The following is a 17,221-nucleotide window of genomic DNA, read 5'->3' on the forward strand; positions in this document are numbered from 1 at the left end:
AGCCAATTTTCGGGATACAAGTTGAATGTACATAAAAGTGAACTTCTTCTGCCAAACTCTCCTGCAGCAACATACGATGGCTCTCCTTTTCAGATTGTCAAAAATCAGTTTACCTCTCTTGGTTTTACAATTATAAAGAATTAAACATCTTTTTAATTCGAATTATCTAGCTATGCTTAAACAAGTGAACCATTCCATGACCCATTGGTCACGTTTGTTTATAACTTTAGTAGGGCGTATAAATTCTATTATAATACATTACCTAAATTTTTATACCTTTTTAAATCTGTTCCAACTTTTGTTCCTAAATTTTTTGACTTACTTGATTCACCATATCATCTTAGGCGTCCTTGGCTTAATAAAGTTTTCCCACAAAGACCAAAAAGAGATGGTGGAATGGCTCTGTCTAACATCAGATTTTATTATTGGGCAGTCAATGTACAAAATCTTACATTTTGGTCCTTTATTCATAATTACTCTGACTGGACAGTATGGAGTTGAATCCCCCCAGAATTTGTCTAATTTAGTACTTCTTGGCTCTTCACTTCCATTTGCAACTAAGTTAATTAATAATCAATTGTTAAATATTCTATGAGAATTTGGCCACAGTTTAGAAAACATTTTGCATTTCATAATTTCCCTCTTTCAAGGCCTATCATATCCAATCTCTTTTTTCAACCTTCTTTCCATGATGTTACTTTTCAAAGATGGTACAGAAAGGGAATTGAAGTTTTAAAGATTGTTAATTGATGGATATTTTGCATCATTTGAGCAGCTTTCTGTTAAATTTAACCTTCCCACATCTTTTCTCTCCCCCCCAGATATTTACAAATCCAGCATTTTCTTGAATCACATCTATCTGATTTTCCAATGGAGTCTGAATCAAATTTTGTTGATGCATTTTTTTTTTTAGTTCAAAGGTTTAATATCCATTATTTATGAGAAACTGTTATATTTAAATCAGACTTTGTAAGTTAGAATTAAAAATGCTTGGGAACAGGATTTAAATTTGACTTTTTTCGGATGTGGATCGGGATACGCAGAGCACACTTATCTAAAGGTTCTATTCGAATAGGAGTTCTTGCTGTGCCAAGGGTAAGAGTGGAGAAGCGTCACTAATTCATATGTTCTAGATTTGTCCTAGTCTAGAAAAATACTGGGGAGGTTTTCCATACTTCTCCAAAAAATTTTAACATAGATTTAATACCGAATCCTTTGATGGCCCTCTTCGGCACAATGGGAGAGAATGATTCTTCTCTTGTCTTTGGTTCACTTGTACTATCTCTTTTCCCTCCCTTTTGGTGAGGTGAGTGATTTTGCTTAAATGAAAGGGTAGTGCCCCATCTATTCATGATCAGTGGTTGCGTGACTTCTTGTCACATTTGAATATGGAAAAGATTCATTATTCAATAATTCAGATACAAGATTCCGTACGTTATGGGGATCATTCATGATTCACTTTCTTAGGGTAATCAAATTGTCTGACACATCTTTCATGTTTTTTTTCCTTTACCTGTGAGGCAGTGAGGTTGAGATTTTTTTTCCTTTTTTTCCCTCTTCTCTTTATTATGATTTTTAAAAATTTATATAGTACTTGGAAAACAAATTATGGATATGATTTACATCATGTATGTTTTTGTTACATTTAATATTTTTTATTCTATATAATTACCCATATCATTTTATTGAATTTTATTATCTGTACATGTCCTATACGAAAATTAATAACATTTTTTTTTTAAAGAAAATAGCTTTGTCTGCCTTTATGAGATCAGACTACAATTTTGTCTTATAACCCTTACTTACCCTTCAGCTTGCCTTCAAAATCACAGAGCTTTCATACACTTAAGCAATTCTCAGCTTCCACACACATTACTATAAATCACCAAGCGTTAAGTTATAGTTCATGTTTTTCAGGCTTGGGATTTATGGTGATGAAAATTGAACATGATACGTAGTTACAATAAAAAAAATAAAATGATTCCAGAGAAATCAGGTTAAAATATCTGTACCATTTACTTATTTTGCATGAATGGATAGGGGAAAACCAGTTTCTTTGTTTGAACGGTCAGGGATGAGGGGCTGTAAATAAAACATTACTCAGTATGGAAGAGGAAGACATTTTGATGCAGGAAATTGTTAGAGCATGAAATGTTTTGCAAACAAGGAGGCAGAAACTTTGACTACTAAAGGAATATGGAAAACATATTTAAGGAACAGCATAATTCTACAAGACGGTGTAGAAAGTGAAAAGTGATGCATTATCTGTGAACTGCTCCAGTAAAATGTCATTACAGGGATCACGGGATGAATAGTTGCTGCTGTTAAATTGTTCATCCATTTCACAGATTTGTTGAGATCCCATGTCCAAACTCAACTGCAAGAACCTACTTTCCTCTCTCCAACCATTAATTCATTCATAAATAATTTTCAGCAGAGATTAGACCTCCGAGCTCCTTGGCTTGACCGTTGAGTTCAGACCTCCGAGCTCCTTGGCTTGACCGTTGAGTTTAGACCTCTGAGCTCCTTGGCTTGACCATTGAGTTTAGACCTCTGAGCTCTTTGGCTTGACCGTTGAGTTTAGACCTCCGAGCTCCTTGGCTTGACCGTTGAGTTTAGACCTCCGAGCACCTTGGCTTGACCGTTGAGTTTAGACCTCCGAGCTCCTTGGTCTGACCGTTGCGTTTAGACCTCCGAGCTCCTTGGCTTGACCGTTGAGTTTAGACCTCCGAGCACCTTGGCTTGACCGTCGAGTTTAGACCTCCGAGCTCCTTGGTCTGACCGTTGAGTTTAGACCTCCGAGCTCCTTGGCTTGACCGTTGAGTTTAGACCTCCGAGCACCTTGGCTTGACCGTTGAGTTTAGACCTCCGAGCTCGGCTTGACCGTTGAGTTTAGACCTCCGAGCTCCTTGGCTTGACCGTTGAGTTCAGACCTCCGAGCTCCTTGGCTTGACCGTTGAGTTTAGACCTCTGAGCTCCTTGGCTTGACCATTGAGTTTAGACCTCTGAGCTCTTTGGCTTGACCGTTGAGTTTAGACCTCCGAGCTCCTTGGCTTGACCGTTGAGTTTAGACCTCCGAGCACCTTGGCTTGACCGTTGAGTTTAGACCTCCGAGCTCCTTGGTCTGACCGTTGCGTTTAGACCTCCGAGCTCCTTGGCTTGACCGTTGAGTTTAGACCTCCGAGCACCTTGGCTTGACCGTCGAGTTTAGACCTCCGAGCTCCTTGGTCTGACCGTTGAGTTTAGACCTCCGAGCTCCTTGGCTTGACCGTTGAGTTTAGACCTCCGAGCACCTTGGCTTGACCGTTGAGTTTAGACCTCCGAGCTCGGCTTGACCGTTGAGTTTAGACCTCCGAGCTCCTTGGCTTGACCGTTGAGTTTAGACCTCTGAGCTCCTTGGCTTGACCGTTGAGTTTAGACCTCTGAGCTCCTTGGCTTGACCATTGATATTCCCTCTTTACATCCCAACTGCCCAAAAACATGCTTGTTTCCCAAATTGCCACAATATACTGATGAAAACTGACTTCCTTGCACCCACTGGCATTCTCAATCTTCAATCATTTAACATATAACGCTAGCCAGAAATCAATATCTTCCAAAAACTAATATGTTCCTATCACAGAAAACTCATTGCATCCTCACCTATGATTTTCTCTATCATTTCCTTTCTTTATTCCCTCTTTTCCACTTTATAGGGTAGAAGGAAAACCCATGACAATGTTCCTTGTTGTAGGAGTCCTAAAGAGATTTATGTTGAGTTGCAGATGTCAAATTTTTGGGAAGTGAGATTTTGCTGCATTGGCTAACAGTAAGACATACTGCCACAGAAACCAAAAACAAGCCAAATTTCATCTCATGATATCCAGGCGTTTTGAGTTGCAACAAGTTTTGAATGGGTTCTGGGATGAGAAAGACCAATACATTACCACACAATGGATTTACAAATTATGAAGCTTCTTGTGCCAATAACAATTAATTTCTTGATCACAAAAGGAGTCTAACACATTAACTCATATTGTTAACTAGAAATAAGAAAGGGATTGATTTACCCATCTTTCATTTTAAAGAACAAAGGCAACTTTGAACACCTTCCCTCATTGTATAAGACAGTGGGCAGACACCCTCCTCTGTGCAATAAACACAAAGCCAACTTCTGACTTTTAATCTCACCATTAAAACTAAGATAAGTGCATTGGCAATCAAGATCAAGATCAAGATCTCGATATTAGTATCGCAATTAGCACAGCCTGACGACAGCACCTGGGTTCGAATCAGGTGCTCTCTGTAAGGAGACAGTCTCCCTAGGTGCAAGTTTCCTCTCACCCACCAAAAAAATGTACAGGGTTTGAAGGTCAATTTGGGCATTTGGGAAGCATGACCTTAAGGGCCTGGATGTCCAAATTTAAAAAAAAAATGATTGAAAAATACTTAAGTCCCTTGCCACTGAATAGGGAAGTCAATCTAGTATCTATTTGTATATTCTCAGGTGATGTCAAACTCCAAGATATATGTGCAGGGGGTCAGTTTGCTCTAACTTCATTAAAAACAAACAAGCTGAGCTTGCTGTGAAAGGCAGCCAGAGAAAATAATGGCCAACATCACCTCCACAATTGCATTGCACTGCCTTCACCAGCAGCACGTATGGTAGACATGGCCCTTCTCGAGTGGGTTTATTCTCCAGTTATGGTAATATTCAACGTGGAATGAACCACCACCGTCCTCTTGGTCAGAAGGCTTCAACCACAATGGGCCAACTCAAGTTGTCATCAGTTTCCAGTAAACATAACTGAGTGTTTAAGTAAACAGATTTCAACAAATGCTTTAAAAGACCAGGGTCATTTTTAGCGCTACTAATGTTTAGACATAAATAGATACAGTACAGTAACAGGCCATTTCTGCACACGAGTCTGTGCCACCCAATTAACCTCCACCCCCAGTACATTTCGAACAGTGGGAATAAACAGGGAAAACCCACGCAGACACAGGAAGAACATACAAACTCCTTACTGACAGCAAAGGATTCAATCCCGGGTTGCAATCGCTAGAGCTGTAAAGGCGTTGCGCTAACCTCTACACCAACTGTGCCATGTATTGAAAGAATACATGGCTCCAAATTCAGTTCCATTCATTTTCAAAGCTTCCATGGGCAGAGTTAAACTAAAAGGATCATTACCAGAATAAAGTCTGTTGCAAAGTGGGGAAGTTCCTTAACAGTCTGAAGGTGTAAACTCACAGGCTTAATTTACCAGGTCTTCAGCCCAACGACGTTTGTTCTCCAATCAGCTCTCCTCCCATTCAGACTTCCCAGCTTTCTTGTATTGTTTCCCCAATCTAGTCTTAACCAAATAAAACAGGGATTTCTCAAAACCAATGTGTAGAAACCTGAACCAAACCTACTTCTGAGTTTTGGTTCGGATCTGTGTTGACACTCTAGTCAGCATTGGCATCGTGCCATCAGGAACAGACTTGAAACTTGATGATCAGCTGCTGTGAGTCAACAGATTTTTCGTTAATTTGACTTAAATTTAGAAAAAAATATTGAACTTGAGAAAATAAAGCATACTCTTAATCTCATTCTATTGTTCAATAGAGAATCGGCTACTTTGTACCAGGAAAATTATGCTATTAAAGTTACAAAATGCTGAAATATTTGTAAATTTAAATGTAAATATTGCTCTATTTCACAATAAAATTAATCAATACCCAAGGAAAGTAACACTAGCGTTTAGAAACCGCAAACTCAACCAGTCATGAAACAAGATGCCTTAGAGATAATGGTTCTTGGAGCCAGTCAGATAGCCAAGATTCACTGCATTTACAGCTGCTACTCGAGGGAAGTACACAAAGTTTTCCATAATGCACACTGATGCTTGATGCAGGTTTAACCAGGGGTGCAGGAGCACTGTTCCAGCACCTCGGGGTCACCTCTGGCACCTCCTTGAGACTGTTTTTGATGAGCTCTGGCATCTTAAAAAATTAGCCAACCTTTGGTGGTTACCTAGAGAGAGGAATGTCAAACAATTACATCAACTGTGGATAAGGTAGATTCTGATGACAATATTTGAGATTATTTTCTGTCAATCTATTTTATTCTCGCTAAAACAGCTTTCAGCAAATTGTTGCTTCTGTGATACAAAGAATCATACATATCATCTTCATGTGGCATGACTAAAATTACCTCTTGCTTCCTGCTCAAGAGTGTCACGGTTAGTCAAAGTAGTTTGTGCAACGCTGTTACAGCGCCAGTGATCTGGATTGGGATTCAAATCTCGCGCTGTCTGTAAGTTTGTGCGTTCTCCCCATGTCTGCATGGGTTTTTGCCTGGGGGAGCTCAGGTTTCCTCCCACCTTTCAAAACGTACAGGGTTGTAGGTTAATTGGGCTGAATGGCCTTGTGGGCTGAAAGGGTCTGTTATTGTACTGTATGTCTAAATTAAAATGTAATTTAACTTAAAAATCCTGCAATGATCTCCCTGTTCTGCTCTCATTCTTTGATTTTCTGCTTTGTTTTTGTCATTTTCTTAAAATTTGTGTTGGAACCTGCTTGACCTCAGTTTTACATGAAGATGGGGAAGTAATAGCATACCTGGGTCAGCAGTCAAGCATAAGAAATACCAGTAAACTTTCCTCATCACTAGAATCGAACATTTTGGTGTCTGCAGTTTGGTGCTACCCTGTTTTTAATTGTTCCCTGACTGTTTTTATTAATTTAAATATATCGAAAAGCCTTTGCTGCCAGGGGAGCAGTTTCCTGGGTGGGGGGGGGAGGGAAAGAGAGAAAATTTCCACAACGCTGGGGTTTCAGGCAGTTCAGCAGGACGGGGGTCAGCCAGCAGACGGTGAGTGGGGTGGGGCAAAATGCCCAGCGCCAAACTGTGGCTGCCAAAAATGTACAGTGTCAAATTATGGGCACCAAACTGTGGGTGCCAAAATGTCCTAGACACCTCGTTGCAAAGGCTTCAAACAAGTTCAAAACAGCACAAAACACAACAGAGCCACAGACCTACCCCCACCCCGATGGGAGCAGAATGGATGGGATAAGCTAATGGTTCATTCTCAGGTATCAGAGAATTAGAGAATGGCAAATGGCAAATGCAAGGACAAGCTAGGCCCCAGTTTAACCCACTTTACATGCTTAGACACTTCCAAAAACAACTGTCAAATCAGCCAATGCCAGCTCCCAGCAGAGCAATCCCAACAGTCCCCTTCCCCCGATCCTTATTTCGCTTATGATTTTTTAGATATCTCTAGAGATAGCTCTCTCTCCACACACACACACACACACACACACACACACACACACACACACACACACACACACACACACACACACACACACACACACACACACACACAGTTGTTCAGTCATGAAGGACCAAAACTGCAAATCTCCGTTTCTGTCTGTGATTTTAGACAGCATACTGGCATTGCAGTATATAAAGAGACAGGATGTGCATTCCCACTGTGTTGACACCTACTGTAATGAATAACATACATAATACAGTGCCAATGCGTCGATGTCGACTGTGACATGTAGTGTACATGTTCGACATATCCAGCCCAAATGACCCTTCATCAGTCCCCGTTAAGGAATGCAGGACATTAACATCAAACAATTTTTACCCGCTAAGTGTCACTGGCACTTTGCTTTAATTTCTAAGTTCCATCATTGCACTATTTTACTCTAAAATAAGCACTTAAGAGTGAAGCTGCTCACTTGTACTTAATTAACATATAATCCCTCTGCTGTCAATGAACTATGATTACATTATGTACTACTTATAGAATGAGCTCTGCACATCTTCCTCAAATTTGAAAATCATGCATTTACACATTATCACAACGTTGCATTCATTAACCAGTTGGCCCTGGAAATGCCTTCAGTGTGGTTTACACTGCAGGCGTTCCAAGAAAATTACAAGGGACTGGGAGGAAAAAATGTCAGAACTGGAAATGACAACCCCATTCCAGTTCCGAGCTTTTTACACAGCATGTGTTCTTGGAAAATGGGAATAATTTCCCAGAACACAATGGCTATGTAAAAAAAAATGAAAGTGTCTCCCTGCAACTTTACACTTATCACGCCCAAACTCGCCTTGAGGTTCTTTCGTCATTTATCTGCATTAGGAGTAATTTACAGTGGCTAATCAACATGACTTAGCGGTGGGGGAGGAAACCAAATCATCAGGGGAGTTTTCAACACCCAATGTCAGCACCAAACCCAAATCCTGGAGCAGAGAGGCAGCAGCACTAATTATTGAACAGGGTTGGCACCAAGCATAGGGGGCATCCATGTTAGTCCAGGATGCACCTTAGGGAGCAACAAATCCAGGAACACTCACAACATTGAGCAACGATCTAAATGCACGTGAAATGCCAGGCTGAAAAGACTATGGACCAAGAGCTGACAAATGATTAGTGAACCTATGTAGTTGATGGTTGCCACTGTGTCAGTGGGTTGAAGGACCTATTGTACTGTACAGCTCCATGGTCAATTCTTCCCCGAGATAATTCAATATCATAGCATCTTGCTAATTTAATTTAAAAAATTTTTTTTACATACACAATATGGTAACAGGCCCTTTCCAGCCACCCAAATATACCAATTAAACTACAAACCATGTACATTTATAGAAGATGAAAGGAGACCAGAACACCCAGAGGAGAGCATACAAACTCCTCACAGATTTGAACCCGGGTCGCACTGCACTAACCATGCCACCCAGACGGTAAACTCCTTACACAGTTTTTCAAATCCGGTCTTCCCAACATCCAACATGACTTAAACATAACTTTCCAGCTCTGTATTTAGTTTCCCCAGCAATAAATAAAATTCTAAGTGTTTTTACTTAACCACAGCACTTGCACACTGGTCTTTGGCAAAATTACACATGGGGACACCCACAAACTACTTTTGATGTAATAACAGAACTGGAAGGAATGGAGTTGATGTCACCATAAAGATTTTACAGCCGCGTCTGAAAATATTTTACAAGGGTGGTTAGAAATTTTGAGGACTATGACATTAAAAAGTCTTGGTTGCATCAATAGGAAAGAAAGCAGGGGTTATTTTTCAGACTGAAAAAGATCAAGACAGAAATGTTTTTGCAGGTCAGTGCTGATACCACTGCTTCTTCTGGTATACATAAATGATTGAAGATACGGATGTGCCAGAGCAAATTTTCTGAATTTGCAAATGTTTTGAAACTTGGAAGCATTTTATCCAATGACAAGAATGATACTGCAGGCAGTCATTTAACAAACAGTTGATTTATCAGTTACAGATTAACTAAAGGGTTTCAAAAGCCCATGCTGTCAGTTTAAAAAGCTCATGCTTCCAGCTTTAAAAGCCTTCCTCCAGAGAGTGCAGTGTGAATTTAACTACAGTAATACTAGAAGTGCATTTGTTGCAGTCAAAAGTGCAGTAAGAGTACATTAGCAATTAAACCTTTCAAGCCTATTTACACAATATTCTATTTGAGTGAGTCATACTGTATAGTAAATGTCTGCTAATGGAAACCTGTGATTTTTGACCACTGAAAAGAGACAGTGCCTTAGAAGCTCAGAAAAGATACCATTGCAAAGCAACTCTCAAACAGACCAATATTAGAATAAACTATAAATTAAGTGCTGTGCAATCCATTTGGTGCCTTTTAACATGTTTAGCACCATCTTTGGGAGGTGCATCCGTAGAATGAATAGCACAGAAATAGGCCCCCTTCATATCCCTGTTATCCTGGATAATGGAGAGTCAACTGTAGTATACAAGTCACAGAAAGGGTAGGTGAATAGGCAGGTTATATTTTAACACAGAGTAGTGTAATGCAATACACTTGAGCTTAAAAATATATTTTAGATACACACGATTTTTTAAACATATTAAATTAAAAGAATTCTAAAGGATGCGCAGGACAAAAGAACCTGTGCATAAATTCTGAATTGCAATAGGGTACAACAAGAGACTTGCAGTAAAGCATACAAAATCCTGGAATTCACAAAAAGTACAAACACAGGTAAAATGACCTTGAATAGGCTGAAACTGAAATATCACTGTGTACAGGAATGTGAAGGTCCCGAGGTTGCAGGAAAAGCATTGCCAGAAAGTTACAGGAAGAGCTCACAGTTGCCAGTTTGCAATGAAAAGGCTTGAGTATCCTGCTATCAATATTAGAGTTCGTTCCACCTCCTCCATGAAGGCAATGCCACTGAAAGTGGCTGCATTTGGGCAGGCTGATGACCTCGCGATGATGTCATCAGCCTGCGACCCAGGAGCGCGAACTTTAAAGCGCTGTATGTTCAGATACTTATTACTCACGTCAATCACATCATTACTCTATTCGTATCAGTGATGGCTGAATTTATTTTTTGTTTTTTGTGTGGAAGGGAATGTCCATATTAATTTTTCACTTCCCGGCACAAATGGATAACATCACGGCGACGGGCAGCGTTACTGCACCACTCGCCCCACCTCCCTCAGCTCTGCAAGATGGCTCCAGATGCTGCTCTAAGAAGGTAACGCTGGATCAGTCTTATAGGCCTTCTGCACAAAAAGGTAAATTTACCATTTTTTTTCTTTGAGCCAGCTTTAATGTGGGGTTGTATGATAAAAAGGCCCATAGGGTGGCTCACAGAGCACAGAGCAAGCCTTTTATTCTCTCTTTCACGCCAAATAAACTGGTATCCTGGGTTAGTCTTATTAGATTCAATAAATATCATAACTGGCTTCTAAAGAGACCCATTACCAGATGTCTGAAGTCAGAGAATGCAAGCAGCTGCGGGCGGTGGCATCAATTTATGCCCTGAATGAGAGATTGAATAATTGGGAGGGCAATTGGAAAGGGGCAGCAGATCGGAAGTGATGATATTGCTCTACCAAGAGCCACCAAAAACTCAGTGGCCTGAATGGCCTCATGTGCAATTTCAATTAGGTCTTATTTTGAAACAAACAGTACCCGTTGGATGACGAGGTAATGAATGGAGGGTCATAAGGTTTATCATTCAGAACCTGTGGGATTCTTTTAATCTTTGTAACATTTTGGAGATGACAAAAATCACAGTGCAATAGGTTTTTTATGAAAGTAGAAAGTATAGCCTTGATCGTGCTTGCTGAAGAAAAATTTCATTTGCACAAGGTTGAGTATAATAGAGTTTACAATCAAAATAATTTTCCTCTTATCTATTTTCTTGGGAGTCTTTCTCCTGTTAATATTGACTGTTGGGAGTACAGCTTCATGGGTTTGTCACACAACCATTATGCAGTTAACCAGCAATTCAATCAGAAGTGTTGAGTAATTATGGCCCCTTGCACACAGATGACTTGAGGAAAATTACACCTTTGCAGATGCTCTCTCTTATTCTTGATCAGAGGGCAGCCAAAGACCTTTCTGGTTTGTAAAGCAGTTGCTTTCTTGCAAGAGAAATCAGGGCTTTTGCCAATTAACCTTTATGAATAAAATATTATTAGTAAATCCCCCACACTGTTCTATTATTTGCTAACCAAAATTCAAAAGAATTCAGTGATGCTATTGTGTGTCCTCATGTACTCCTGTATTATAGGGGTTAATTATATTCTACTATGGCTATTAATACTGTTACCTTTAATAGACAATGATCAATGGGAAGGATTAGATCAGGAAAAATGTTTTAGTTGACACAGAAATAATCTCATTTAGAAAGTTATGTACTGCATTAGGGATAGATATTGTAAGGTAAAACATCATGAGATGGGAATGTACAGGGCTGTAACAAGATATGAATGCATCCTTGTACTTACAAGATAAGAGAGACATTGATGGATTGAGAGGCAGGAAGCTAGCAGGGAAAGGATAGCAACAGTTTTAGTCATTGGACAAGTAATGATATGATGATGTTCTAAGCATATATCCAAGGGTATAAAAAATCACCATTTTGCTGATAACGGCAGAATGCATTCTCCGACTAACATGTTTAGTCGCAAGTGTTACAATAATAAAGAACAAAGAACCCTGATTTCGACTCAGCCTGGTGTTTGTCTCACTCATTCATGAACAAAGCAGACCTAACAAGAGGCAGGAAGCTAGCAGGGAAAGGATAGCAACAGTTTTAGTCATTGGACAAGTAATGATATGATGATGTTCTAAGCACATATCCAAGGGTATAAAAAATCACCATTTTGCTGATAACGGCAGAATGCATTCTCCGACTAACATGGTTAGTTGCAAGTGTTACAATCTGGTAATAAAGAACAAAGAACCCTGATTTCGACTCAGTCTGGTGTTTGTCTCACTCATTCATGAACAAAGCAGACCTAACACTATCTAGATAATTGACTTTCAAAAAAAAAATTGCATAAAATGATATGCGATTAGCATAAAATAGTTCCTGAATATAAAAATGATTTAATGACTAATATGCTTCTCAATTACATTAACTTCAGATACTTTTGACATTTTATATGGACATCTAATAGTCATAATCTTTATAAATTTATTGCCCCATTCACTATCATGGATTTAAAACATAACTTATAGCTCTTTAAATATTGTAGTTGTTTTACTTTTCATGAGAATAGCACATTAATTTAAATACCAAGTACCTGATAGCTATGCACTTTAACAAAATTACTAGTATTATATTTATCAAAATTACATGAACTACAAGAAAAATTGTAGTTTAACAGATATAACAGCAGGTGATATTGTATTGTTGCAAAGTATGGTGCAATAGAACATAAACCACAGATAAAGTATCGAGTCTGAGGAGCTATTTTAAATGTTATGCTATCAACATTCCATAACAGCCCAGATAAAGTTGTTCCTAAGTTTCCATTTTCCAACAGTCAATAGCTTACTGTAACATTATGTCAATTCTATTACTGTCTTCTACATGGCTTTGCAGTCAACGTGGTATAACTTACTTAACCCAGAGTCTTACGACGCCATGGAATCATAATCGTTCTCCAAATTAATACTAAAGACTTGCTATCCAATATCTATCAAAATATCCAAACTCAAATTATGGAACAAAGAAGATGCACTACACAAGTTTATGATAATATGAGGCAACATTATACCCATGCCTGCGGTTCACCACAATACTGATCAATCTGGAGTGCCAGGATTTGTTGAATGCTCTTTATGTAATGCTGTTCTGATGCAATTTCTTAGTTTATTAGCTCCAACCAAGTCTCTGTGGGTTCGCTTCATTTTAGTGCAGAGCATGTATTAAAATAGTAATACATTTGGGAATGAAGATACAGTACGAAAAAGCAAATTCAATACAATTCTCAGAACTTCCCTTTTATTTACCCCCACAGTTTTGCTTACTAAACTGCTATATTTACCCTGCACCATATTCAGTTTGAAAGATATTTGAAAAAGTTCTGTATCATGATTTAAATACAACATTTGTCTGGACACATTTCAAGCTTTTCCTTAGAAAAGTTGATCATGTCAAGTCCTCATGAAACGTTTTCAATAATTACAAACTAGAAAAGCAAAGTGAAATAATCACACGTTATAAAAGAGATTGTATAAAAGAGAGGTGCCTGCCACATTGACCACCGCCAGTGGGCTGATATCGCCTCAAACCGTGCATCTTGGCGCCTCACAGTTTGGCGGGCAGCAACCTCCTTTGAAGAAGACCGCAGAGCCTACCTCACTGACAAAAGGCAGAGGAGGAAAAACCCAACACCCAACCCCAACCCACCAATTTTCCCCTGCAACCGCTGCAATCGTGTCTGCCTGTCCCGCATCGGACTTGTCAGCCACAAACGAGCCTGCAGCTGACGTGGACTTTTTACCCCCTCCATAAATCTTCGTCCGCGAAGCCAAGCCAAAGAAAGAAAGGAGATTAATCAAAGTGCTCCAGAACACCTGTTTAACAGACACCCACTTCAGGTTCGGCACAAATGCCACAAACACGTGCTCCCCAATTACAATGGTTTCAACCTCCAGCCAGCATTAACAAGGTACAGCTCATCTTATTGTCTCAGCACAAATCTCGACCTGGTGAGAGGCTCACATAATTTCAAAACAACCTTTACTGCTTTACCCAGCTTGCACTTCAAAGAGGAAGTGACTATTGCAACTGATGGTATCTGTTGAGAATACATACCATTGGCAAGAAGACACTTGGTTCCTCAACGTTTGGATGTTTGGAAGGCCTTGGTGGATGAGGTTCAGGGGAAGATGTCCCATTTCTGCAGCAGTTCCTCAAGCTACAAGACAGTAATGAATAGCAGTAAAGGTGGCGGCCCAGACTCAAGAAACGTACGTTTAATAATCTCACCTGCACAGTCAAAGTCACAGAATTCAGTTCAAATGCTAAATCCCATCAACGACACCAGTAGCGTCAGAAATCCTCGGTACACCAACATGTGGCAGCCAATGAAAGCTTAATTCCTCACACAAAACACCGAAATCCTAATTTAACTAAATCTATCACTTCTACAAATTTGTAGAACTTGTACATTCACACAACTTACCTGCATAATCACAAATAGAAAGTTAGTCTTAATTGGCAACAAAGAAGCAATACTAGGAAAGGAATTATTATTCTCAGTTACCAAAGACAGTAAGAATGCTTAGGAAGTATAGATTTGTATAGATGGCCCAATATTCATCTTTGTTTTTTTTGGAGTCCAACACCATCATACACAAATTACCCTCTTTGCTCCCAGAAAGTAATAAACAACAATTCAGTTACAGCAAAAATGTCAAGTCGCTTTGTGTGTTGAAATATTTCTCATTTGACGAATATGGAATTTTTTTTTTTTTTTTTTAAACACCAAAATTGAAAATCACAGGTTATAAAGTATTGATTTAATAATCTTTATCCACGATCTCACATTAAATCTAGCAATTAAGGAGATATTTTGGATGCAATACTGCATATTCAACATTGCATCCAACTCTGCACTTTATTCCTCTGGTTCCATTTGTTTTTGTCAGTGATATTTTGTTTAAGTGGCTGGATTTATACGTGGTCATTATAGACTTCAAACTCATTCAGCACAACCTCTAAAGGAATTAACAGCTAATCGGCCTAAAAAAAGGTCTGATGTGAAATGAAAATCTTCTCAACACCAGCATGAGATGATGCCATCTCATGCCGGGGACAGACTGCCTCGACCCCTAGTACAATCCCCAGTGTCTGTAGACACCAGCATTGCAATCAGATAAGTGTAGAATGCACAATTGCATTCTGGGATAGAAATGACCCATTTTTGCGCGAGTGCAGGAACACCAAGGAAGATTAAAATGCTGTGGGAAAGTCGCAGCGGGAGAGAAAGAAAATAAATAGCAATTGCAGACAACTTTTAAACAGTGTGGGAAAGTTGGTAGCGCAATAGTGCACTATTTGTAAAGACCATGGGGAAAAAGCTATGGTGGACCAGACTTCCCAGAGTGCCATGCAGCAGAGAAACCCCCTCCATGAGTGCTCCCCCCACAGAACTTATACATTTGTACATGATAGCACACCAACTTTCCCATGCTGTATAAACTGTACACAATAGCACTACCAACATTCTGCTATTCCTATTTATTGTTAGTCCTCTCTCACAGTCCCTTATAAAGGTTTATATAGGTCAGCACAACAACAGGGGCTGAAGGGCTCATACTGTGCTGTACATAAAGCTTAATTATGTAATAATTAGGCATAATTAATTTTGTTTAAATATAATATTGATTGGGATTGAGGGCAGGCTCCTTGCAAGTGTGAACATGTGCAGTGGCTCAGTTAAGAGTGGTCAAGTGTGAACAGCAAAAACACCATTCCTATCCCAGACACTGAACGGCCAATTTAGTGGGACAAGTGTAAAAGGGGCTTAAGTTGGCAGCAGGACTTCAAACTTGTATATTTTGCAAACTAACCTGCTTACAAACTTTTAGGATTCTGAAAATTTCTCCAACTGGAAAAAGCCATTGTGTGCACACCTCAATATATTTTGTAAAAGAGGAAATTGCAATTCCATTTAACCAATTTCCAATCGATACAACATTCTGTGACCTGCTAAGATGAGCTGGAAGTCAAAATGTACATTTTACTGCACATTAATTTTGCACACTTCATGAGAAAATACTCACTCCTATAAAAAGATGCACGATTTTCCTATTTTCTGTACCAATCAGAACTGAGTACAAGTGTTTAAAGTTTCTAAATGATTTTCAACCACAACATTGAATCAGATGCACAGAGTGATGCAAAAGATAATTAATGATCACCAGTCTTGGAATCATCTTCAAAACTGTGCTTCTTTTACACATTTACTACTGCATGAGATGCTTATTCTACTGCTTTTATTATTTTTTTTAGTGAAGTTCTACAGAATATGCTCTACATTTTCTTGGTCAGTCTAATTTTCCCCATATTCACTGTACTTGCAGATATTTCTGCTCCATTTGAGATCCACCCTCAAGTCAGTTATTTTACATCACTATTTTTAAATGATGGAAGAAAATCAATTCCACCAGAAGTTTCAGTTTCTGGAATTGCATCTCTTTGCATTGTAAAAGATAGATACCTCCATGCCAGTATGCATCTGTGCAAGACATTAAAAAGACTGGAAACTTGCATGCACGATATAATTTGTAGTATGACATGCACAAACGTTCTCAATGCCAATATAATTGCTATTAAACGTCACCAGGTGGCACATGATCAAGTTGAATTGCTCATGTCGACAATATGTATCATAGAAGATGACTGCTGTGAAAAAGGCCATCTTAAGGAAAAAAAACCCTCGAACATTAAGTAGCCAGAAAGGAACAGAATGAGAGCACGTAAAAGAAAAAAAAGAGTTTCTTTTGCACAACATTGTTTCCTAAACTTCAAGGAAGGCTGCAGTTCAAAATAACTTAATTGGTCGTAAAGTGCTTTGGGACATGTAGAAGTCATGGAAAGCAGAAAACAAATGCAATATTTGCTTTCTTCAACCAGAAGTAAAAGACGGAAAGAGGAAAAATACAAATCAACAAATTCATAAAATTAAATCTTTTTTTTTCCTGAATGATTTTTCTATTTCATATCATTGTTAAGTCAGCTGAGTAAAAACTGGCAGTCAAAAATACTAATCAGTAATTTTTTAAAAAACCAGTTTCTACACAATCTATTCTTCATTAACATAAGGAGTAACCATTATAGCTGCCTGAAATGCTTCATTGTCTAATTATAAAACCAGATTTTTCAATTTGTCTGACTTTTTTTTTATTAGTTCAGCATGGCGAGTTATGCACGTGTTT

The 17,221-nt window shown here is 38.9% G+C and overlaps 1 protein-coding gene and 1 long non-coding RNA gene across 7 annotated transcripts in view; one reads left to right on the top strand and one right to left on the bottom strand.

Annotated features, from left to right (window-relative positions):
* LOC138740561 (uncharacterized) overlaps nt 1–17,221 on the top strand; it is a 58,226-nt gene that overhangs the window by 37,016 nt on the left and 3,989 nt on the right. For 3 of the 6 annotated variants that reach the window (XR_011342995.1, XR_011342999.1, XR_011342998.1), the window contains exon 1: nt 10,299–10,551. This is a non-coding gene — a long non-coding RNA (uncharacterized lncRNA). The other 3 variants (XR_011342996.1, XR_011343000.1, XR_011342997.1) reach the window with 2 other exon arrangements.
* Nucleotides 14,118–17,221, bottom strand: part of chm (CHM Rab escort protein) — an 81,468-nt gene continuing 78,364 nt past the window's right edge. Inside the window, exon 14 of the mRNA XM_069893405.1 lies at nt 14,118–14,196. Within this exon, the coding sequence (XP_069749506.1) occupies nt 14,192–14,196 (5 nt within the window). The 3' untranslated portion in view covers nt 14,118–14,191. The remainder of the gene's footprint in view (nt 14,197–17,221) is intronic.

Source organism: Narcine bancroftii, chromosome 8 (genome assembly GCF_036971445.1).
Source record: "Narcine bancroftii isolate sNarBan1 chromosome 8, sNarBan1.hap1, whole genome shotgun sequence".
In the NCBI taxonomy this organism is placed as follows: domain Eukaryota; kingdom Metazoa; phylum Chordata; class Chondrichthyes; order Torpediniformes; family Narcinidae; genus Narcine; species Narcine bancroftii.